The 25,827-nt window shown below is 41.5% G+C and overlaps 1 protein-coding gene across 11 annotated transcripts in view; it reads right to left on the reverse strand.

The window, feature by feature from the left end:
• Window positions 1–16,683, reverse strand: part of CEP112 (centrosomal protein 112) — a 402,980-nt gene extending 386,297 nt beyond the window's left edge. For 9 of the 11 annotated variants that reach the window (XM_089540791.1, XM_089540808.1, XM_089540799.1 and 6 more), the window contains exons 1-4: window positions 16,405–16,683; window positions 12,512–12,650; window positions 8,988–9,178; window positions 5,346–5,518 (exon numbers count right to left, since the gene is read on the reverse strand). In XM_089540791.1, coding sequence (XP_089396917.1) covers window positions 5,346–5,518; window positions 8,988–9,178; window positions 12,512–12,611 — 464 coding nt within the window. In that variant the 5' untranslated portion in view covers window positions 12,612–12,650; window positions 16,405–16,683. Of the gene's footprint in view, window positions 1–5,345; window positions 5,519–8,987; window positions 9,179–12,511; window positions 12,651–16,097; window positions 16,233–16,404 lie in introns of those variants that run through there. The other 2 variants (XM_089540765.1, XM_089540775.1) reach the window with 2 other exon arrangements.
• Between the last annotated feature and the right edge of the window lie 9,144 nt (window positions 16,684–25,827).

Consider the following 25,827-nt stretch of genomic DNA (forward strand, 5'->3'; position numbering starts at 1 on the left):
TTGTTTACTGCAGACGCACTGCTGCAAGCTGGCATGAAAAAAAATCTATACTTTTCTAGCTCTCCTACACCATCCATCCAATATTAATGCTGCTACAAACATCTAACAAGTCAGATAACAAAAAAGTAGGGCTGGGAGGGTATAAAAACACTTTGTAAAATGGAGCTTCTTTCTTTGTTTACTGATGTATACCTGAGATATACCTGAATACTATCACCCTGTTCATTCAACCTGTATGCATAAAATATTGTACACAGAGCAGGCTTAGATTCAGAGGCAGGAGTGAAGATGAGAGGTAGGAACATTAACAGCCTAAGATGGTGACACAATACTACTAGCAGAAAGCAGAGAAGGAGGAAAGTGCCAAGATTAGATTAACGTTGAACATTTTTAAAAATGACCTCAGAAGAACTACAAGAATTCATTCTAGACAACAAAAAACCTAAACAGTCATACAGTGATCAGAACAGAGACTGCAGTCAAGAAATCAGGAGACTAGGAATAGGAAAGGCAGCTATGAAAGAACTGGACACCTCTGAACACTAAAATGAAGATCATCATTGTATTCCCCATCACCACATACAGATGTGAGAGCTGGACAGTGAAGAAAGCAGATAAGAAGGAAATCAACTCATTTGAGATGTGGTGCTGGAGAAGAGTGCTGAAGATACCAAGGTTAGCCAAGAAGACAAACAAATGGGTTCTAAAACAGATCAAGCCTGAACTCTCTTTGAAAGCCAAGATGACTAAATTGAGGCTGTCATATCATAAGGAAGAATGCATCACTAGAAAAGACACTGACGCTAGGAAGGATGGAAGGCAACAGAAAGAGAGGAAGTCTACATGCCAGCTGGTTAGACTTGATCAGGGAGGCCATGGGCCTGGAGCTGAAAGACCTGAGCAGAGAGGCTGAGCACAGGGTCTTGGAGATATCTCTTCCACAGGGCCACCATGAAGTTGATTCAAAGTTAATAACAACACCTGTGCATCACGCTTGTTCTTTGTATCTTAAAGCAAGTTCTAGCTGCTATCAACAGAATATGTCAAGATGTTTCGGAACATGGCTCAGCATGCTTCGTACATATTTTACTTAACTAGAAATCACTAGGAACTTCAACATTTTCTGTGTTTTAGCAAACTGTTTTCTTGAACATGGCTCTCTTATTTAACATATTTCTGTATCACCTCCCAGCCCACAAGGTCTCTCAATGCAGTGCAAATAAAAACCAATTAAAACAATACAAAAATAAAAACATTTTTAAGGACATTACTCTTTTTATTAAAAAAAACCTTAAAAACAATCTAAAAACACAAAACACAATCTTAGATGGTGATAATGGTCATGTTCTGATTTTTCCCCTTCACACCTCCCCCCCATCTTTGACTTTGTTTTATGGAAATGATAGTTATAATTTAATAACAAGACAATAATATGACACTCTCCTGTTTCCAGGTTTTTTTAATAATAATAATAATAATAATAATAATTATTTGTATACCGCCCTCTGGCAAACCAATCCAGGCGGTTAACAACAGTAAAATATAAAATATGACAATTAAAAACACTTTATCCCTCCCCCCCTTAAGACAGTATTAAACAGTATAACATGTTAAAAACACAATATCAATGCATAAAAACAACAATTAAAAACTAAAAACCCTGATATCCCTCTGTTGATCCTCAACCATCACTAAGATGGGGCCACGGGAGGAATGAGGGAATCAGGGAACCTGGGCCGGGATGGTTAATCTGGAAAGGCCTGCCGGAAGAGATCCGTCTTGACCGCTTTTTTTTCCTGTAACAAATTTTCCATGCAAAGGGATTTCATACCATCTTTCAGACTAAGGGGTGGCTTGGAGCTGCCGCAATTAAGGTTGGATTGGGATGTGAGGAAACAGTGTGTAGCCCGAATCCAGCCAGCATCCGCCCCAAAGGAGCCCTGGTGGCGCAGTGGTTAAATGCCTATACTGCAGCCATTCACTCAAAACCACAAGGTTGCGAGTTCAAGACCAGCAAAGGGCCCAAGCTCAACTCAGGCTTGCATCCTTCCGAGGTCGCTAAAATGAGTACCCAGACTGTTGGGGGCAAATTAGCTTACTTGCTAATTAGCTTACTTGCTGTTCACTGCTATGATCTTTGGAATAGCGGTATATAAATAAAACAAATTAAATTATTATTATTAAATAGAAGCGGAAAAAATGAGCTCCTATGTGGGACAGAAAAAAGCCGTCCTATTGCCTCTTGAACCAGCTTTTTGCTGGCTCTGGGGCATGTGGCATCTAAAGACCATCCCAAGTCGCCCAGCATGTAATTGCTGGTGTGACCTCCCGGCAACTTGGGGGCATGGCACGTGTTAATGCCATGCCCCCAAGCCAGCTTGAAGCCAGCTGAAGCTGCTGGTCTGTTCCGGCCCTATCTCAGAGAAAAGTTGGTAGCATAAGCTTTTGTAGGCTTAAGTCTACTTCATCGGATGCATTAGGTGAATTAAATTTAAGTCTACCAAAGTTCACACTACCAACTTATAGCAACTCATAGGTGCTATAAAATCATTTTGCACAGTTGTCCAGACTAAGGGCCAAAACAGATGCCATTGAAGGGGCGCCTTGACACAGACCCTTTGAACACCATGTTAGGGCCACAGCAACCGCATACCATGCCCCCTACCCAGCTTTTTGCTAGCACAAAAAAGCAGGAGAAAAATGCTGCTCCTTTTTTAGTCAGCAAAAAGTCAGCTTTTCCCTCACTGTGGCAGCTTTGCAGCACTCCTGCAATGTGTGGTGTATAAATACAATGCCACCAGAGTGCCACAAAGCTGCCCGCCATGTGGCCGGGCAGGTGGCGTAGTGCCAGTTTGGGGCGCCGTCAGAGCATGTGGCATCTAAACACCGCACTGCACTCTTGCGCCACCCCAACCCAGCGCAAAGGGGCAGTCTGTTTTGCCCCTAAGTATGCCAAGGGATCTTGTAGCACCTTTCAGACTAATTGAAAGAAAGAAGATGGTAGCATGAGCTTTCATAGACTTGACCCTACTTTCTCAGATTTATGTTTGGACTGATCCAGACTAAAACAGCTATGTTTTTGAATAAATTTTCTATCATATTTCAAGAAGCAGGCAGCCAGCTAGGCAGCCATGTTTGCCTGCAGTGGCATATCTTCATCACAACTGAAGAAATTCAGGAAACACACAGGCTTGGACCACACAGCTTTAGCTGAAGAACAAGAATACTTCCCCCATACTTTACTCTACTTTCTTTCCTCAATTCCTCTCTAGGGCTTTAGCAAAATAGTAGACAACCAGATCACCTACACATGGGGTTGTTTTTGTTTTTTTTTGTTTTGGGGGGGGGTAATAATTCCAAAAAGGGCAACCTAGACCAGCCTTCCCCTGTTTCAAATGTGTTGGGCCAAAGTTCCCATTATCCCTAATAGCTATGCCCAGTGGCCATATTAGCCCCAGATGATGAGAACCTTATACTTCAAAATACTCATAAGTCGCCAGGGTGAAGAAGGCTGGTCTAGGTCAATATAAATAATTGAAAAGGACAGTAAATCAAGGAACAATGTTTTTGTTTAAATATATCCTTCCATTTCTGAAGAATTATTATCATCTAGCAAATAACCCTTTAACACTTATGATTCATTAATTTTGAAGAAATTATTTTTAGCTAATCTAGGAATACAAGTGAGAACGGAATAGATGTGAGGTAGCAGCACACTTATAAACAACATCCTAACAAAACAACAAGCTAGCAAGAAAACTAGCCTTTAGCACTGTTCAACAGAACATCACCACCACCTGCTGACTATTTTAGTGACTTACACAAAGAAACCAGAAACTCATCCAGAAAATATTCTGCAGTTTCACTGATTCAATTGCAGGTCAATTATTACCGTCACGTAAGAAAATAATCAAAAACATAAGAAACTCATTTTTATAAAATTGATACTAATATATTTGCACAGGGAGTCTGCCTGTATACTTTATATAAGTTCCAAAAGGCTTTCAAGTGTAGCTATGAGTCTTTCAGCAACTAGACTGGAAGAAAAAGCCTTTGTTTAAACTGCAATCTTATGCATATTTAATGCAGTAGTGCACAGGACTATGGCTCTGGAGACCAGGGTTCAAATCCTCGATCAGCCAGGAAAAGACCCTGGCCAAGCCATACTCTCTCAGCCATAGAGGAAGGCAAATGCAACCCCCTTCTGAAAAGACATGACATGAAGGCACAAAACAAAAACAAAATCCCACTGAATACACTAAGACTTTCTACAATGGTGTATATATACTATATGTGTAACAAACCCCATATATTTCTTTCAAACATTAATTTTGAATGAGATAGTGACACCTTTGCTTTCTGATGGTTAAATGTACAAAAACTTTGTTTCATGTACAAAATTATTTAAAGTGTTGTGTCTAAAATTATCTTCAGGCTATGTGTGTAAGGTGTATACAAAACATAAATGATGTACATATTTAGACTTGGGTATCCTCTCCAAGATTTCTCATTATGTATATGCAAATATTCTAAAATCTGAAAAAATCCAAAATTCCAAAATACTTCTAGTCTCAAGCATTTTGGATAAGGAAGACTCAACCTGTAACAAAAAATGTCCTGGAAAAAACAAAACTTACTCCACAAATAAGCTTTCAATCAAAAGATGTTTTGTTAAAATGATACAGAATGTATGGGAATCAACTTTTAAGACTGAAAAGGTTTTTCAGAGGACAATTGGCTATGAAACTTGAAGCATTAACTTCAAGTTCAAATAAATAAATTGCTATAAAACACATGTGTGAATTATTATCTATCAAATATACTTCCTATTGGCTTGGGGAGCTACTTTCCTTTGTTGAAAAAGGTTACCTACAGTATCTGAAGCAAAAACTAAATTTAATCTCTGTGAAACTGACCATCCACAAACTGCAGGACAGCACACTAATCAGAGAAATTAAAGCAAAACAGCATACAAAGTCATCCTAAAAGTAGTCATCAGAACATTTTGTTCCAACAAAAAAAAATTACTTTAAAATCACATTCCATTATTCACCATGTTAAATAAATTCAGTAGAAAAATGGTCATATTTAGTTGCAGATGAAAGAAAAACAGATACATTATGGCTACAATTGAACTATAAATATGAATCTAAAAATATAAACAAGCAGATCATAAATATCAGATTAGTTATATTTTGAATCAGCTAATCCAGTTTATCCATACAAAAATGTGTCTCTTTTTAATAAATACTGTAATAAATTTTACTTGTTTTTGCACAATGTATTGTGCAAAACCCCTGTAATATTTGAATAACGTGGAAGATACATAACCATCCAGTTCTTACCTTTGTACAGGTGGAGAGGTTACCAGAGCAGACTCCTCTCTAAAAGAAAGTTTCCAAGACGTGTTCTGCTTGCTTTGCCCCAGCTCTCCCGTGACCCAATCTGGTAAATCTTCTGGGCTTTCAGTCACATCACTCAGCATTCTCCTTGAATTTGGTTCATCGAAGTAGATAGACTACATTACAGAAATTGAGGATTTAAAAAATTAAGGTTCCAGTGATAATTCCTAGTTTATTTCTATAAATTCTATGCATTTCCATATCCTGCCCAAATATTACATTAAATTGCATCCAATCAACATCTAAACATTTATAGCAGTGTTTTAATCTTTCAAAAACAGGGCTCTCAGTTTTAACTGTTGTTACAGATTGTGTTATACAATCACCTTCTTCACTGTCTTTGCCATTTGTCTAGTACCAAAAACCAATCAGAGATCTATGACAGTTTCTTTCATATTTATTTGAATGTCCCTATTTATTGAATGAATTATGTTGAATGTTCATATTTATTTGAATGCTCTGGTGCCTACAACAAACTAAAAATCCCAGAATTCCGTAGAACTGAGTCATTGCAGTTAAAGTGGTGTCAAACAATGTTGCAGAGGGTGGTGGTGGTAGAAACAACCCGAAGCTATGTGGGGAAGATACGTCTCTGGGGAAGAAAGGGGAGGCATATCTGGGGTCGATACTTAAAGAGTCCTTTGTCTCCCTCAGACTTCACCAGGGAGAAAAGTGGGAAGCCAGCTGCACCCCTCGCCACCCCAGAAAGAGTCTTTCCTCGCCAGGGAGAAGCTCCTCCCTTTGCACTCGGTCACCTTGGAAGCAGTGACCAAGCAGTCAGTTGAGCAGCAACCAAGAAGCATCTTGCCCCTGTCTCTGTTCGCACTTCTTCCTCCAAGACTAGACCTCAGCCCTGGCTTACCCCCAACATTAAGTTTCTCCGGTCCTGCTCTAGAGCGGCCGAACGTCTTTGGAGAAAGTCCAAAGAGTGGGCTGATTTTATCCATTTCAAATTTGTTCTTTCGTCCTTCTCACGCGCCCTATCTATGGCTAAACAGAATTATTACAAATCATTGATCTCTGCCAATGAGAGGTGCCCGCAGCGTTTGTTCTCCACCTTCAACTCTTTGCTTAAACCTCCCTCTCCTCCTGTCTCCTCATCTTTCTCTCCTAATGACTTTGCTAACTATTTCATCTCTAAGATTACCACTATTCGCTCTGAGATAGTCCCTCCTGATTCTTCTTCTGTTCTTAATCTTCTATCGCCTTCGCCTAACAAATCTAATCTTCTATCGCCTTCGCCTAACAAATTTTCTGTCTTTCCTCCTGCCTCCTTGGATGAACTCTCTACACTTCTGAACTCTTCCAAACCTGCTACCTGTCCTCTTGATCCTATTCCTACTCGTCTTCTAATCTCTATAGCTCCCTCCTTTCTGCCCTCGCTTCTCCATATCTTCAATCTCTCTCTCTCTACAGGCTCCTTCCCTTCGGACTTCAAACATGCTCTCATTTCCCCAATTCTGAAAAAACCTTCTCTTGACCCCTCCTCTTTGTCTAGCTATCGTCCGATTTCTCTTCTCCCCTTTCTTTCTAAGGTTCTGGAACGGGTTGTTTATTCGCGCTGTCTCAAGTTTCTCGAAACCAACTCCATCCTTGATCCCTATCAGTCTGGTTTCCGCCCAAGGCATTCCACAGAGACAGCTCTCACAAAGATCTCGAATGACCTTTTACAGGTCAAGGCTAATGGCCTTTACTCTGTTCTCATTCTTCTCGATTTGTCTGCAGCCTTCGACACTGTTGATCACTGTCTCCTAATTGACATACTCTCTGACCTTGGGTTCTCAGACTCTGTTCTCGACTGGTTTAGATCTTACTTGTCTGGCAGATCTTTTGCAGTAGTTGCAGGGGGTCAGACTTCTTCTCCTGTTCCCTTATCTGTTGGAGTTCCCCAGGGCTCTGTTCTGGGTCCCCTTCTGTTTTCTCTCTACACACTGTCCTTAGGAAAACTCATCAGCTCTTTTGGCTTTTCCTACCATCTGTATGCCGATGACACCCAGCTGTATCTTTCTGCCCCTGACCTTTCTCCAAGGCTTGAACAGCAAGTCTCGTCTTGCCTTACAGCTGTCTCACAGTGGATGCGCCATCGGCGTTTGAAGCTCAACATGTCCAAGACGGAGCTTCTTGTCTTTCCTCCTAAGCCCAACCTTCAACACTCCTTTTCTGTCTCTGTGGACAACATTTCCATTCAACCAGTCCAGCAAGCCCGCAGTCTTGGCTTTATCTTTGACTCTTCTCTGTCGTGTATCCCTCAGATCCAGACCACAGCCAAGGCTTGTAGATTCTTTTTGTACAATATTGCCAAAATCCGACCTTATCTCTCCGCCTCTACTGCCAAGATCCTGGTCCATGCCCTAGTGATCTCACGACTTGATTACTGTAATGTCCTCCTGGCTGGACTTCCTCTTTCTCACCTCCGTCCTTTAATCTCTGCCCAGCATTCAGCTGCACGCATTATCACTTCCACCCGCCGCTCTGACCACATCTCTCCTGTGTTGGCATCCCTTCACTGGCTCCCTCTCCCTTTCCGCATTCAGTATAAGCTCCTGCTGTCGACATTCAAAGCCCTCCATGGACTGGCCCCTCCTTACTTATCAGACCTTCTTTCTCCTCACCTTCCCACTCGGGCCCTCCGTTCTGGTAGTCAAGGGTTCCTGTCTCAGCCCAGGATTTCCTCTGCCCCATCCCGGATTCGCCCCTTTTCACTTGCTGCACCTCACTCCTGGAACCTTCTTCCTCCACAAGCAAGAGTCATCACTTCTTTAACCAGCTTCAAAACAGAGTTGAAAACCATCCTGTTCAAAGAAGCCTTCCCAGACATCGCATAATTGTCGCTTACTATCTGATGTTCTGTTGTTGACTGTTTATTGATCCATTTCCTGTATTGCTATGTACTGTATATGTATTATCCTACTTGTGAGTATGTATTTTCCCTGGATAATGATTAACCTTCCATTTTGAAGCCAAGCCCTCCCTCCTGTCCATCTGCCTTGGTCCAGGCCTCGGAGGTTGAGAGGAACTGCTGGACCTCTTACCCTTTCCCTCCACCACTCCCTTCTCCTTCTGTGTCATGTCTTTTTAGATTGTAAGCCTGAGGGCAGGGAACCGTCTAACTAAAAAAAATTGCATGTACAGCGCTGTGTAAATTTACAGCGCTTCATAAATAAAGGTTAATAATAATAATTGTGAGCACTGGCTTTTGCCACAAGGCCAGCATGGGTGAGAGGCTTCTCAATCACTACTCAGCCATCTACTCAGCTGCTGCTCCCAGAGTGACCAAGTACAAAGGGAACAGCGACTGAGACTGTTTGTTTGGAATTTTCAGTAGAATGATAAACCCAATATCCAGAAACAGGTGCTTGGGGGCACACACTGGGATTATTGCCCAAGAGGAAAGGGGGTGGTACCCAAAAACAAATTGGGGACCACTGCTCTAGTGGGTTCCCTAGCTCTCCACAGCCAGTTTTAGGGTTGTGTCCCAGTTGTATTTATAGAATTATACCTCACTGGATACCACTCGCTGATACTACATATACTTCCATAAATACAGAACATGATCTCTTGCCAACTATAACAGCAGACATTCACCATGTATGAAGGAAGAGTTTTCAACATTCCTTTTTCTGGTTTCTGCACAAAGGGTCCCTCAAGCACTCCTGTCTTCAGCATATGCAGAAGCAATTTTGCATGTAAATTCCGGTTCTTCCGACCAACAATCCCTGTGCCTGCACCGGAAGGCTCACATAGTTTCTTAATCCAAAGAGCACATCTTTCACGTTCTGAGTGAAAGAAGAAGAAATAGAAATTACAGTAGTCTAAACATAAGACTCTATAAAAGTATAAATATAAAATATAAATATTTTGCACAAAAATGTAACGTTTAAAAATCGCATGCTTCCTTCTATATTCCTTCCTTCCACCCACTTGCCTTTTTATTTTAGGACAGTGATATGTTTAAACAGACTTCTGTTATGCATACATGAAAACATACACACTTCATGTTTTTCCATCACATGTACACAAACAGTGCAAATGAAGCAGATTTACATGTTATCAACACACACAAATTTGCTATGCTTAAGATTATAGTGCTGGCAACAGAGTCTTCTCTGTTTTTAGTTTTTTACTAGGGACATTCCTTTCCCTAATTGTGGAATGCTGGCTCACTATTTTTCATCACTTGTTAAAGACAGTTTTATTCTAGGAGATTTTTCCTGGACCTGGCATATAATATTTTGAGTTTAACTACTGATGTTGTCTCATCTGTTGATCATTTCATATTATTGTTTCTATGAAACTGTATTTTTTAATGTTGCTTTGACTGGTGCTGCTTAACAGCTTTAATTAATAATAAATGAATTAGGCTTTAATTAATAAAAATAAAAAAATTAATTCATAAAAATAAAAATATTTTTATGTAGAAGACCTTCCACATTTGTGCACATTTCTTAGTTATACTGGGAGTCAATAAACGTAAATGCTCGGACCATAAATAATTATATAGAATGATGACATATTCATATACTTCTCTCCAGCATTAAGGCCTGCATTCCATAATCATTCTAACTTTTTTTATTCCACCTCTGTCAAAACTTCATCCATTTACTAAAGTACTTAGTGTAATGGTGATGTTTAAATACACCAGCAGAGCAATAAATTCAGCAATTATGGCATTACATTAGTTCTCTCCCTGGAACTAGCTGTCCACTAGCAGGCAGAATCACAGACTATCAAAACCAACAAAACATGATTTAGACAATTACTTTGTAAATTACATCAATTTAATAAGGCCCTGACTGTTTCTAATCTCTAAACTTATGAAAATGATTTCTGCTGATTAATACCCATGTTATTAGTTAACATGCTCCATCATCAGGAGAGGTTTCTAAAACATATTTTTAATTTTATAAAAATTGTATAATCCCAGAGAATATTTTTTTAATTTGCATTACCTTGATGTGATTAATTATAATACAAATTAATACTTTATATAAAAGTATATTTACGTCATTAAATAAATACAGATTATTCATGGTAACCCTTCTTAACAGAAATGCGTAAAAGATAAACTAAAAGAAAATTGATCCCAAATACCATCACATGCCCATTACATATTGGTCATATGTCAGAGAAGCAGAAATGAATTTTTGTATCTGAAAAGCCAGTTGCACACATGGACACTTATACAAGCCCTAATCTCTTGCCCAGCAGTGCAAGATGCTACACACCAGGGGAATAACCTATTCTGTGGAGACTGAGCTTTCCTAGAATACCCTCCCAGAGAAAAACATCTAGTGCCCTCCCTTTTGGCTTTTAGGGGGGGCCCTAAAATATTTTTTAACGGTTTATGGTGCTGTAAATGTTTAATCTACTATTGGCACTTTTGTTTTATCTGATTTGTTCAGATAACTGTTACACTTAATCTACTGTTTTAAAACCATAGCTGAGCAATATTACATGACACAAAAAGTGCAATATTACAATGTTTTACAGACTGATGTAAACTGTCTTGGGAAGATAATTTATTTGAAAGGTGGCTCAAAATCCTTTAAATATTAGTTATTTTTAAGAAAAACATTACAAGCATGATTATTTCTCACACCAATTTCCAATTACAGTCTTCCCTCCGGATTCACTAATTTCCTGTTTGCGGTTTGGGAAGCCAGGAGGGACAAAATGGCGTGCATGGCCATTAAAAACAATGGGGCTCCAATATTTGCGATTTTTCCATTTCACGGGAGGGAGGAGTCTGTATTTTAGTTGACAGAAATAACATGGAAATAGCATGGAAAGAATAAGGATAGGTTCCTACAACAGAAAGAAAAGGAATAGTTCCAACATGTTTCAGGAATCTTTGTTATCTAAAACTAACAATATTTACAGGTGAAATGAAACAACCAGGTCAGCTGAGTCTTGTATAAGTTCTTTTTCAATTAATATTCAACAGACCATTTGAAAACTTCTTCCAAAATGCATCTAGGGAAGATTTTTTTTTATTTCATGAACCTCCACTTTCTTATGATTTCCATTTTAGTGGCTAGATCTATGTTTCTTTTTTTAACATGCTGGGGATGGCTGGTGGGCCTGACTTACATGCTCAGTAAGGGATTCTGGAGGCAGTGGCTGTTTACCTTGTCTGTTGTAGGCAGAAACATACAGATACAGATCAATTAGACTTCCATTTTTTCCCAGCTAAAACTCTATTGCATTGTTTATTGGAGACATGTTGCTACAACCTGACACTGAAAGTCTGTGCTTCTCCAGCTCTTATTCATCACCTTCCCAATGCCAATGTCTCTAAAAATCTTCCAGTTAGGCAGAGAGCAAGAAGGAAAAGAGGAGCTAGGATGAGCCAGCATAAAAGGACCTTGTAAAAAGAAACCTCTTTATCAGAGGCTTTATTAACTGAGGTATGCCTGTACCATTATTTGTTTTACCTTAGCTTTCTATGTGCCTGCTCCTACATTCTGTTGCTGCTGCACAACAAAGAATACTTCATCACTATCCCAGTTATTCCAAAGGCATAAAGGAGTAAGCCTAGCCATCAGGATTGCTTAAAAGCCAAATGTAGCTCACCAGCACAAAGGGCTGGGGAGATACAGATTTTAAAAGCCTGGAATGTCACAAACAGCACAAGGTGCACAATCACAAACACTAGTGTAAATGTGTGCTGTTGCATTGCAAACAACTGACAGGGTTGGATTCCACAAACCTACCAGTGCCTGAAGCATCCATGATGAAATACTTTTTCAAAAAAGGTATGCTTACCCTTTTCAAATGCAATCATTTTTTTTCTAAAGGAAAAACAGTTAAAATACCCATGACAATAAATATCAATAGATTCTCCTTGTTTGACACTGGTGATGCTTTTTAAAACATTCTTAGCTTTCAAACAGTACATATGCAGTTCTCCACATCCTATTCACAACACACCAAGAATAAAATCTAGAACTACACGTCCAACTGATTTCATTAGTTAATCACATGTAGATAAGTAATCAGCAAGGCTCAGATTAAAAAAATAACTCATCTGTTTACTATATCTGGCTTACATCTGCTGCTGTAAATTAGAAAACAAAATTAAAATGATGACATTTCCTTCTAATGATTACCTGACTTATGAGGGAGTTTCAAAACATAAGGTTTCATATCCACAACACAGTGATCAAATTCTGCATCCAGCTTCTCCCATGTTTCTTCTTCACTGCTCATTATGCTGAAATCAGTATCCAGGTATGTTTTTAAAAATCACTAAATACAAAAGAAAACAATAGAAAGAAAATGTAATACAACACACAAATATTAGAAGTTAACACAGACAACTCTAAAATGACTTTTGCTTCATATCAACAGCTTTCATCATGGAAAAAAAAATCCAAACCACACACACATTCATGAGGCATAAGGGGAAATATTCAAAAGTTTGTCTCTCCTGGTAATTCATCAGTTAGGCTTGAAATGAAAAGGTTTTGTTCCAGCAGTCAGACACAAAACTTCATTTCAAAGACTTTGCTTTCTTTGTATCAATTTGGGTGAAACACAGGCCTGTTACAGACTGCCAAAATAAAGCTGCTTCGGGTCTCTTTGGAGGTATGCTGTTTAAATGATGCATGCATCCTAAGAATCAGGAAGCTGCACCAAAGCTGCACTCCAGTGCTTAAGAATGGAATGTGGTTTTGGTGCGACCTCCAGACTCTTAGGACCCATGCATCATTTAAATAGCATACCTCCAAAGAGACCCGAAGCAGCTTTATTTTGGCAGTCTGTAACAGGCCACAGTCTGTTCACATTAATTTTAAAAACCTTTGCTAATGATTAGCAGACTGCAAGAGTGACCTGTCGTCTCTTCAGTTGCCTGCTAGATGACTACCACCATGATCACTGCCTTCAGGTAAGCACATTAGCCCTAGATTACACTACATTTCATATGGAGTGTAAAAGTAAACTCCATCACCACTGCTACCCGCCAGCCCAGTTTTTTGCAGAGAGTAGATGACTGAATAGGGCAAAATATGTGGGGTTGTGGACACTGTGGATCTGCAGCAATCCATACCCCTTGACTCCAAACAGTCACCAAAGCTACACCAAGTCTGAGCTGGCTTAATTTTCCAATACTTCCTGTTCTCCAAGAAAATCTGCATGATACAGCTGTCCAAGAAACTAGGGTAATGTTTCTGTGGTAAGTTATACAGCTTCTTGTTGTTTTAACAGTTCACTGAACTGTTATTCTTGAAGTCATCAACATTAAACATGAACCAGGACCACAACTCTAGAAAAAGCTGAACAATCCAATGCATGTTTACTCAGAAGCGAGTCCTACTGAACTCAATAGGGCGTACTTAATCATTTGCAATCTGCATAACTTCCTAACTGAAATTTTACAGGATTCATCATCACCACATGAAACTAGGCCTATTCACATTTCTTTGTAAGCCCAGACTTGTTGTTAACAAGAGTACCCATAGCTTCAATTTCTTTTGAGAAAAAAACAATTTGCTGGAAGTATACAACTTTCTATCTACATAAAATCTTATACCTATATGTGATCTATAAAACAAGTGCAACTGATTTTGTTATTTGTGCTGTAGCCGTACATATGTAAAGTGAGGGCCTGTGGCCACAGCCTAACACCCTTATTTTGGCGCAAAGAAAACATGGAACACCTCTTCTGGAAGCTTCAAGGAGTAGGAACTCACCTTTTAATGAGACTTTTTTTACAGCCACTTCTAGTTTGTATTCTTACACTTACACACACACACACACACACCAATTTTCTGGTGTCTGACAGTTCATGCCCATCCCAGGACAAAATATTGTCCATCAGAGCCATCAAAATCCTTCATTTCTTATGTAGATATGTTTTGGGGTTTTGTTGTTATTCAGCACCAAGTCAACTTCAACTTATTGTGAGCCTATTAATAAGTCCCCCAAGAGCTCCAGTCCTCACTTTTTCTGCTATGCATAAATACCCTGAAAACACAAGATCTTGGCAGATCTTGGAAACTACACATGGAGTTTCCACCGAGGAATGCTAAGTGCTGTATGCTATAATCAGGAAATGGTAAAGCACTGCGAGTATTCCTTGCATAAGAAAACTTTACATTCATTGTGTTGCCAACTTAAAGGCATATGTGACTACTACTATACACACACACACACACACACACACACATATATATATATATATATTAAACAAATAGGCAGTAAATTGTTATCCAAAAGAAGATCTCAGAGCAATTGTTTGAATATAATGAATTTCTCTAAATTTGAAAACCAAAATATGTGAGAAGCCCCAACGCTTAACAGCTATACCTCTGTTGTAGTTAAGAATTTCCAACTTTTTTCACCTGTCTTGACAAGGAAGAATTAAGAAACTACAGCATTCCCATCAGCAAACTTACTTAGTGGGAAATAAGTACTGTACACTCCTACTAAACCAGGTTCCAATCCTATATATGGTATGCGACAGGCACAAATAAATATTATGAGCTCTACAGGCTAGCCTTTCAATCTTTCTGGACCTAACTGTGCTTCCTATGTTGCAAGATAAGCTTTAAAATCACAGAACGATCTCCTTACTGTCTATATTATCCAATAAATAACATTTTCCCAAACCAAGCTTCTAATTCTATGATTCTTTTTTTTCAATTTCACTTGCACTGTTAGCAGATAATCAAACCAGGCAGGAAAATGTTAAATTTGCAGCTCCTTCCTCCACCAGCATGTGTATGAACTGTCCAAAGCTCCGGGTCTTTTCATTTGCAGCCCTATGCATGCTTACCTCAGAGAAAGCTCAACTAAGCATGGAGGTTAGTGCTGAGTTACAAAGAAATGTGCAGGCTTAAAGGGCACGGGAGGAGGAGTCCTGAAGGCACATCTGCACAAAAACACCTTGCTTGATGCGTTTTTGTGCACTTACTCCCAAACGATCATGCATAAACCTGTAATCTTTTTATCATGTTTCTGAGGTTCAATGGGACCAATATTACCACCATCCTTTAAAGAGTTCTTGGGACAGAACACTATGAATGTCTGTTGTTGTTAACTGCCCTCGAGTGGATCTCAACTCATGGAGACCCTGTGGGTGAGGCATCTCCAAGGCAAGGCCCCTTGTCCTCCTCTGCTCTGCTCAGGTCCTGCTCACGCTGCAGAAGTAATCCAGTTTGAGATAGCCTTAACTGCCATGGCTCAATGGTAAGGGATACGGGAAATTATAGTTTATTGAGGCATCACAGCTCTCTGGCAAGGGTAAATGTCTCACAAAACTACAGTTCCCAGAATTCCCTAACATTGAGCCAAGGTAGTTAAAGTGGTCTCAAACTGGATTATTTCTGCAGTGTGTTGTGTGTGTCTCTCTCTCTCTCTCTCTCTCTCTCTATTTCTATTGCCCTCTATCTTTCCCTGCATCATTGACTTTTCTAGTGAGCCGTGCCTTCTCATGATGTGGCCAAAGTATGATAGCCACAGTTTAGCCAGCCTGGCTTTCAGGGGTATTTCAGGTTTCAGCATTGGACGATGATGACTCTGGGAGACCAGGATTCGAATTCACGCTTGAGCATAAATCCTGGCTGGGTGACCCTGGGCAAGTCACCATCTCTCAGCCTGAGGAAGGCAAGGACAGGTTCTTAGGGTTTTCTTAGGGTTGCCATATGTCGGAAATGACGTGAAGGCAATTAATAACAACAATCGTTCCCTTACTACAGATGGAGGGCAGGAGACAAGATCAGTCTTAGTTATCCTGGTTCCCCGTTACTCATGAGCCAGGTCAGAACAGCTTGCTTGAGGTTGTGCTTTTCTGTTTCCTATACCATGTAATAAGATCCTTTAATACTGGGAAAGCCAAAACCCCGCTGGAGAAAGCGGCCAGGAAGACTCTATGATAGGACCTGCAGCCCTGCGATAGGGAGCTTTGGGCTCACGATGAGCCAAACATGGAGGCACACCACAGCAAGGACTGTTCCAGGGCCCATCTGTTTCCGTCTCTGGCCCTGCAGGGCATCCTCACCGCTCTTCCCCAACACCGACATCTCAAATGCGTTTACCCACAAGCGAGGAAAGTGTGTACATTCGTGCGTCCTCAGTGTGACCAGGCCTCACAGGCTCCTCGGCTCCGTTTACCTCGCGGGCTCCACGGCGCCGAGGCCAGAAGGCGAGCGGAGCGAACCCCAAAGCCTCCCCGACCCTACACTCTCGCTCTCCGCTGCGAGAACCCAGGAGTCAACGGTTCAAACCAACCCCGCCTTTTCGCGCCGGGCTCCCTGACGCAAAGAAGCCCCGCCCACTCGACGCCACACTACTTCCGCTTCCGGTTAGGCCCTGGCACTGGCCGCCGCCGAAAGGGTTGCTAGGCAACGCGGCTGGGAAGCGAAAGCACTAGGCCGCGACCACGTTTAGAGTTCAGGGGCTCTGGCCTCCGAAAGGGTTGCTAGGCAACGCGGCTGAGAAGCGGAGGACTAGGCCGCGACCACGTTTAGAGTTTAGGGGCGCTCCCAGGGGGGCCTGCCCTCCTTTAAACATATATATATATATATATCTTTCATCAGCTCCTGTCCTCCAACCTTCTGTTCCCAAACGTCCTCCATTTTGACCATGGCTAAAAAGCACAGATTGACATTTCTAGCAGTTTTTTGGGAAATGTCAGCAATAGCCATGTTTGTTCCTGACGTTTCACCAACAGCTGTAGTTGGCGTCTACAGAGAATGCTGGCATGAAAGAGAGTGGGGTATACACACACACGCCAGCATTCTCTGAAGATGCCAGGCACAGATGCTGGCGAAACATCAAGAATAAACTCTTCTAAAGCATGACCAAATAGCCTGGAAAAAAACACAAAAAACTATGGATGCTGGCCATCAAAGCCTTTGACTTCACATTTTTAGGACTGCCTTTGCTTTTGTTTTGTAAACTCTTACAGTACATTTTCCTTGAATGTCCCACATTTTGTGGTGCCTTGTCTTCCTTTGTGTTTAGGACCCTAAACTTGTTTGACTGGGTCACCCTGGGCAAGACACACTCTCTCAGCTGCAGAGGATGGCAATGGCAACCCCCCTCTAAAGATAGCTGCCAAGGAAGCTTCGCAATAGGGTCGCCTTGTTATTGTTGACTTATGGTGACCCAAGGTGAACCTATACTGGGGTTTTCTTGGCAAGTTTCTTCCGAGGGGGTTTGCCTTTGCCTTCCTCTGAGGCTGAGAGTGTGTGATTTGCGTAAGGTCTTCTGGTGGGTTTCCATGGCCAAGCCAGGATTCAAACCCTGTTCTCCAGAGTCATAGTCCAACACTCAAACCACTCTGGCTCTGTAGGGTCGCCATAAATTGGAAACAACCTGAAGGCATACAACCTCCTCAGCCTCAGAGGGAGAGAGAGGCAGGCCAGCTCCATCAAGCCTAGCATAGATTAAGAAAGAGAGCCCTCCCTCCAGTCCATCTGCCATGGTTCAGGCCTCAAAGGGAGAGAAGACATTCCACTTCCCCACTGCCATTCCCTTCACCTTTTGTGTCATGTCTTTTAGATTGTAAGTCTGAAGACAGGGAACTGCCTATTTGTGAGCCACGCTGAGAGTGTTTCTGCCTGAAGAGCAGAATATAAATACTCCAAATAAATGAATAAACACATACAAACATCAGTGGTGTTGGGCGGTCGGATAGGACCCCAGGGCTTAAAGGTACCTCATAATAGCCATTTGAGACATCTGGGTGACCAGATGTCCTAACCACAAAGGAGGACAAAGCACCGTAAAATGTAGGATATGAAAGAAAAATTGAGGATATGACCAAAGAAAATCTGAAAACATTCATAAATGTATGCTTCATAGTCATATTCAAAATGGAGGGCCTTGTGGAATGCCTTCTGGGCAGAAGGTTGAAATGTAGAATGTGTTGTGGAAACTGGGGATGTGCCTGGTCACCCTGTGAGGGAAGGAGTGTGTGGGGCTGTTTCCTCTTCATTGGGCACCCCCTCTCCAAAGGGAGAGGACTCTGGAATCTCTAGCCTGCGGAGGATTAGTTCAGAGGGTTCTGATTCTGGGTCCATGGGGAAGAAGCTAGTTGGAGTCTGGAGTGGTATCTACATGTCAGAATTAATGCATCTTGACACCTCTTTAACTGCCTTGGCGGCCACTACGTGAAGAAGATGGCAAAATGCTAACAGAGGACAGAGAAAAGGCAGAACTACTCAACACTTTTTTGGCTCAATCTTCTCACAAAAGGAAAAGAGTGCTCAACCTGAGGAAAATGGAGCAGAGGACACAATAGGGGAAATGCAGTACAGAATAAGTAAACGGGGGGGGGGGGTGTGTACAGGAATACCTGGTTAACCTAAATGAATATAAGTCTCCAGGTCTGGATGAACTACATCTGGCAAATGTAATATCAGAGCCATTGGCAATAATCTTTGAAAACTCCTGGAGAACAGGAGAAGTCCCAGCAGACTGGAGGAGGGCAAACGTTGTCCCCATCTTCAAAAGAGAAAAAAGAGGATCCCAATAATTATCGTCCAGTTAGTCTGATATCAATACCAGGAATAATTCTAGAGCAGATCATTAAACAGAGAATCTGTGAACATCTAGAAGGCAATTCCATAATCATAAAAAGTCAACATGGGTTTCAGAGAAAGAAGTCATGCCAGACAAATCTGATCTCTTTTTTTGATAAAATTACCAGCTTTGTAGATGAAGGGAATGCTGTGGATATAATATATCTCGATTTCAGTAAGGCCTTTGACAGGGTTCTCCATGACATTCTTGCAAACAAACTAGTGAAATGTGGGCTAGACAACGTAACTGTTACATGGATTTGTAATTGATTGACTGACCAAAGCCAAAGGGTGCTCAACAATGGCTCCTTTTCATCCTGGAGAGAATTGACCAGTGGGGCCCCACAGGGGTCTGTCCTGGGCCCAGTGCTATTCAACATCTTTATCAATGTCTTGGATGACAGAATTGGGATATACTTATCAAATTTGCAGATTACACCAAATTAGGAGGAGTAGCTAATATACCCTAGAGGACAGGACCAAAATTCAAAATGATCTGAATACATTAGAAAGCTTGGCCAAAGCTAACAAAATGAATTCCAACATGGAGAAATGTAAGGTACTGCATTTAGGGCAGAAAAATGAAATAGGATGGGTGACACCTGGCTGAATGAAACTATGTGTGAAAGAGATCTGGGAGTCCAAGTAGACCACAAGTTGAACATGAGTCAACAGTGCGATGCGGCAGCTAAAAAAGCCAATGCAATTTTAGGCTGCATCAATAGAAGTATAGTGTCTAGATCAAGGGAAATAATAGTTCCACTCTATTCTGCTTTGGTCAGGCCCCACCTGGAATATTGTGTCCAGTTCTGGACACCACAATTTAAAAAAGATGTTGAGAAACTGGAGCATGTCCAAAGGGGGTGACTAAAATGGTGAAGGGTCTGGAAGCCATGCCTTAGGAGAAAAGACTTAGGGAGCTGGGAATGTTTAGTATGGAGAAGAGAAGGTTAAGAGGTGATATGATAGCCCTGTTTAAATATTTGAAGGAATGTCATATTGAGGAGGGGAAAAGCTTGTTTTCTGTTGCTCCAGAGAACAGGACCTAGAGCAATGGATGCAAGCCACAGCAAAAGAAATTCCAGCTCAACATTAGGAGGAACGTCCTGAGAGCAAGGGCTGTGCAACAGTGGAACACACTCCTTCCTCGGAGTGTACTGGATTCTCCTTCCTTGGAGGTCTTCAAGCAGAGGCTGGATGACCATCTGTCGGGGATGCTTTGATTGAGAGTTCCTGCATGGCAGGGGGTTGGACTGGATGGCCCTTGCAGTCTCTTCCAACTCTATGATTGTATGATTCTATGACTCATTAATATCTATTCTACCAAGTTCATTTAACTATGTTAATTTCTTTTCTGTGTCTTAGCCCAAAGTTTAGTGATGGAGTCAAGAGATAAAACACATGACAAAATGTTGTTAGGTTCCCATAGGAATTGGATTTAACGAGAAGAATGGCACTGCCTGGCTGCTAACCTCTTTATGGTGACTATAAAATCCAGTGCAGCTTAGTTTCTAATAAGATTATTTCTTTTTAACAGTAGCTTTGGCAGAATACATAATATATTTTGTAACAGTCCCATAAGATGCCCAACCATTTATTTTAATAGTGCTGTTGAAATGCCTTCATAATAAGCTACAAATTTTCTAAAGTTATTAGCAAAAAAATAGGGCCAGACTGGATCATTACATTAAAATCCTTGTAAAGGTTAAATTGAATTGTCTCCCTTTTTGATTAAAAACTATACTTGAGGTTAGAAACAACATTTGGTGGCAGGTAAGCTAATTTTGTCAATGACATGTGTTGGCCTATTTCAACTCTTGCTGTTACTGCACATAATTGTAAAGTGTTTTGGTACAGAGCTGTTGTTGTTGCTCAAGCTCAAAAAGGTTTAGAAATCCCCCACTTAGCCAGAAAGTAGCCAAGCCAATGGCTACCTGCCAGCACAATAACATGGGATATAGGAACAAAACAAAGATGTAACAAATTCACCAGCTGATATGAGGAACACACAAGAAAGCCAGTGTTCAGAGTCTCAGCCCTGTCAACCATACAATATCCAAACCAATGGGAAATACAGTATGAAGAACAAAAGGATGAAAACTGATTAATCGGATGACTTGAGTGTTGGACTAGGACTCTGGAGACTAGGATTCAAATCCTGGCTTGGCTGTGTAAATCCTCTGGGTGACCTTAGGCAATAGCAAAACCTCTGAAGAAACTTGCCAAGAAAACTTCATGATAGGTTTGCCTTCTTAAGTCAGAAACAACTTTTTTTTGAAGGCACACAACAACAGCAACAAATGGGATGGTAGGAAAGCCCTCAAGTAGAATGGCTGAGGCAAGCAGCTTAAAAGCTGCAGACAGCGACTATCTGCCCTCTTCAGTGACTTGCTCAAGAGGCCAGTGAGGTGGCCATATTGGCCAGTTGTCCCACATGGAAGGCTAGGCCACCACACCATTGAAGACACCATTGTCTCCCAGTCACCTCTACCCATGGCCTCAGCCCATTTACCCAAACCAGACACCCTAGTAAGGGCAAGGATGTCCAGAGACAACTCCTTTTTATTAACCATTTATGGTTAAATGTTTAAATTTATGTCATCTTGGCCTGAGAGGGAGCGATCAGGCAGACCCAGCTCCATCAGGGATAGCCTGAAGGAAGAGGCTCCCCTCCTTAACTGTCATCTTGGCCTGAGAGGGAGTGATCAGCAGACCCAGCTCCACAGGGATAGCCTGAAAGAAGAGGCTCCTCCCTCCTTAACTGTCATCTTCCGGCCTGAGAGGGAGTGATCAGGCAGACCCAGCTCCACCAGGGACAGCCTGAAGGAAGAGGCTCATCCCTCCTTAACTGTCATCTTCTGGCCTGAGAGGGAGTGATCAGGCAGGCCCAGCTCCACCAGGGATAGCCTGAAGGAAGAGGCTCCTCCCTCCTTAACTGTCATCTTCCGGCCAGAGAGGGAGTGATCAGGCAGACCCAGCTCCACCAGGGACAGCCTGAAGGAAGAGGCTCATCCCTCCTTAACTGTCATCTTCCGGTCTGAGAGGGAGTGATCAGGCAGACCCAGCTCCACAAGGGACAGCCTGAAGGAAGAGGCTCATCCCTCCTTAACTGTCATCTTCCGGCCTGAGAGGGAGTGATCAGGCAGACCCAGATCCACCAGGGACAGCCTGAAGGAAGAGGCTCCTCCCTCCTTAACTGTCATCTTCCGGCCTGAGAGGGAGTGATCAGGCAGGCCCAGCTCCACCAGCGATAGCCTGAAGGCTCATCCCTCCTTAACTGTCATCTTCCGGCCTGAGAGGGAGTGATCAGGCAGGCCCAGCTCCACCAGGGATAGCCTGAAGAAAGAGGCTCCTCCCTCCTTAACTGTCATCTTGGCCTGAGAGGGAGTGATCAGGCAGACCCAGCTCCATCAGGGCTAGCCTGAAGAAAGAGGCTCCTCCCTCCTTAACTGTCATCTTGGCTTGAGAGGGAGTGATCAGGCAGACCCAGCTCCATCAGGGCTAGCCTGAAGAAAGAGGCTCCTCCCTCCTTAACTGTCATCTTGGCCTGAGAGGGAGTGATCAGGCAGACCCAGCTCCATCAGGGCTAGCCTGAAGAAAGAGGCTCCTCCCTCCTTAACTGTCATCTTCCGGCCTGAGAGGGAGTGATCAGGCAGGCCCAGCTCCACCAGGGATAGCCTGAAGAAAGAGGCTCCTCCCTCCTTAACTGTCATCTTCTGGCCTCCTATTCCCCTCCAGCTATGCTCTGACTGTGTGTGGGGGGGGAGGCTTGCGTACCCTAATGAAGTCGTGAGCTATGCTGGCGGTGGTATAATAGCCACTGGCAGGGCCTTCCATGCCAGACAAGTCACAACCGAAGGGTCTGACCAAGAACACCAAAGGGCAGGATGGGCTCTCTAGCCTTATGGCAACCATCCTAGGAGAAGGAAAACTCTAATCCCAAACCCGGGAAGATGGTGCTTGTCTAACCCTGTAAGGTCAACCATCTAAGAGAAGGAAACTCTAATCAAACCTACGACCTGAGGACCTCGCTGCCACTGTCCATGCTTGTCAAGGCCTCAGCAGTCGAACCTCGGGTTTAAAGGGTGAGGCCAGTTCTGTGCACACTGCGCTCCACCAGAAAAATCCATTGCACAGGCTCAAAGGATACATCCAACGTCATCAACGTGCTTTTAGAAAGCACGGATGGGTCCTTCCTGAATCTTCGTTCGCGAAGTAAAACCACAACAACAACGTTTAAATGCTGAATGACCTTATTACATTATTCTATTTTACCATACTATGACACTGATTTTATACACCCAAGGCCATTCATGTTAGGCTATCTGTGCTGCTTGCTCTTGGTGGCCAACTGTTTGGAAATAGTTTAAGAGAAGCCAGGATGTCTGAATTACTCCAAATCCAGTGGTGTCAGTGCTAATCTGAAATTGTGCTGGGTTTTTTTTAATAGTTAAAGAAAACTGACTGAAGTTATAATTGAAGAAGGAGGGTTAAAATCAGTTTGTTCATGGGTATTCAGTGCAAAACATGGAAAGGAATGTCCTTTTGAGAGCTCTAAGTGAAGGAGAAAAACCGATGCACTCCTGTCAGTGCCTTATATTAACTATGATGCTGACATGTGGGGAGCTATATAAAAATAAATAATTCTTCCTCCACTGAACAATGCAATAATCTCCTAAAGCAATATAGTGTAAGCCTGACAATATCCTTCCAATGTGAAGTTGAAGACTTTCATGGCTGGCATCCATAGTTTTTTGTGGGGTTTTTTGGGGGGCTATGTGGCCATGTTCTAAAAGAGTTTCTTCCTGACGTTTCGCCAGCATCTGGAAGATGCCAGCCACAGATGCTGGCAAAACGTCAGGAAGAAACTCTTTTAGAACATGGCCACATAGCCCCAAAAACCCACAAAAAACTACAGTATCCTTCCACTTTTTGCTTCAGTATAAGTTCACATAAGGTAGATGAGGAAGACCAAGAGAACAACTAATACATCTGGGCTTCATTTTCTAAGGGGACAGATTATTTTGCCTTCCAATGTCCAGGGGAGTGCAACTCCTTTTAAAAAGGAGAAACTGTGGCACAGAAGTGTGATTTCATTGCTATCTAACTTCTGTTTAAGAGACTGAAAAGCCCAGAAGTCTCTGTGCACACTACAATCAAGCTTCAAAAGTAAGCAATTCTACTAAAGAGCTTAGCTGTAGTATACTGACCCTCCAGAGGAATGTATTGTCAAAATACAATTGTTGAATATGTACAAGTCCCCACTGTGATGTAACCCACAATTTGAATTGTAAAAATGTACTCATTTAAACAGAATGTTGCTTGCTGCTTTTTAAAATCTAATTTTCCCATGCTCTCTTATCTTTGTGAGCGCCTCAGCAGGTTGCCACCAGAAACATGAGCACAGCTTGAGGCACTCTTTCAGTTGTCTGTAAAGAAAAAGGCAGGCTTCATTCATCATAATCAGCTCTTGGAACACACTTCTAGACACAGTACAATATTTCAGGGTTTTTGTGCAAACCTTTCATGTTTGAAATGTGAGTCACAAAATTCATTTCTCAGCTTCAAAGGTTTTAGGGTAATAATTTTTATTCTTCTTGCCAAAGGATAATAATTACAAAAATATCAACATTTTACTCCCAAGGAAGAGTCACTTAAGTGGTTTAATGCATCCATCTGAGAAACTGGTAACTAGAATTAATGATGCACAGTTAATAGGGTAAGTAGAGTTCAATAAATTTCAAGACTTTGTTTAGAAAATCAGTGTTACCAATATGACAGCAGGTGAAGCCTGTTGAGCTAGAGCAGCCAAATAGTATATTATGGTATTGTCTATGATTTCATATATGCATAAGTGTGACAAACATTTGTGCTGCAGCAATTGTTAGAAAGATTTGAGTATTATTTATACAATATTTGGAGTAGATTTCAGGCAGCAGAAAAAGTTATGAGTAAGCTGTCTAGTGGCATGTGGTATCCATTGTCATTTAAATTAGATGTGTAGCTTATTATCCTTCGTGCAGACATTTCTGCATAAGTGATATTTGCCAATTACACTTAAGTATTTGTATAAGGACAATGCTTGTGAAAGGGAACACTGTGAAATACTCCTTGAAACAAGTCTTATGCTGGTTTGTATCTCTGTAGTGAGATACTAACACATAAAACCCAGGAAGAGAAGTGCTGATCAGGGATAGTCCTCAGAGATTATAAAATAAAGTGCAGAACAAGAAGAATATGAAAGTATTTTTCAGAATGGTGAGTTACTATCTGAAACACTATTAGACAAATGGTTTGCTTATTTTGCACACCATTTGTTATTATTTTTTCTTTCTTTCTCAAATCCCACCGCCGGTCTTTAGAGAAACAGTATTAAGCCTCTTGAGTGCAGACATAACAGTCATCAAGGATCTAATTGGTAACTAAAACCTATGTAAATTGCTGCCTCAGAGACACTTTGCCACTTCCCACAAATAAGTATAATTTGGTGTCTTGTAATATTAATACAGATAAATGTACAATGTTTCCAGCAAGAGAATCACAAATGCTGTGCTAAATGATGGTAACAAAGCTCTCAGCTGTATTCTAGAGAAAGGATGAATAGCAAAATAATTATGATAGCAATACAGTGTCCGGTCAGTATCCTTTCACTACATAACAGTGAGTACAGCCTTCAGGTAATTAATTTATTGACAAGAAATAAAGAGGAGCTGTCCAGAACACACTTGTCTCCTAACCTAACACCTTTTATTATAGTTTGAATTTCCAGACACATTTCCTACACATCTCACATTTTTCTGACTGACTTCATGTTTATTTGTTAAATGAAAATATAGAGGTTCATCAACCAGGAATTTATTGTGGTGGATAACTAAATCTTTTTTATTGTACATCCT

This window comes from Sceloporus occidentalis, unplaced genomic scaffold (genome assembly GCF_023333645.1).
Source record: "Sceloporus occidentalis isolate IW3139 unplaced genomic scaffold, rSceOcc1.0.p SCAF_1, whole genome shotgun sequence".
Classification (NCBI taxonomy): domain Eukaryota; kingdom Metazoa; phylum Chordata; class Lepidosauria; order Squamata; family Phrynosomatidae; genus Sceloporus; species Sceloporus occidentalis.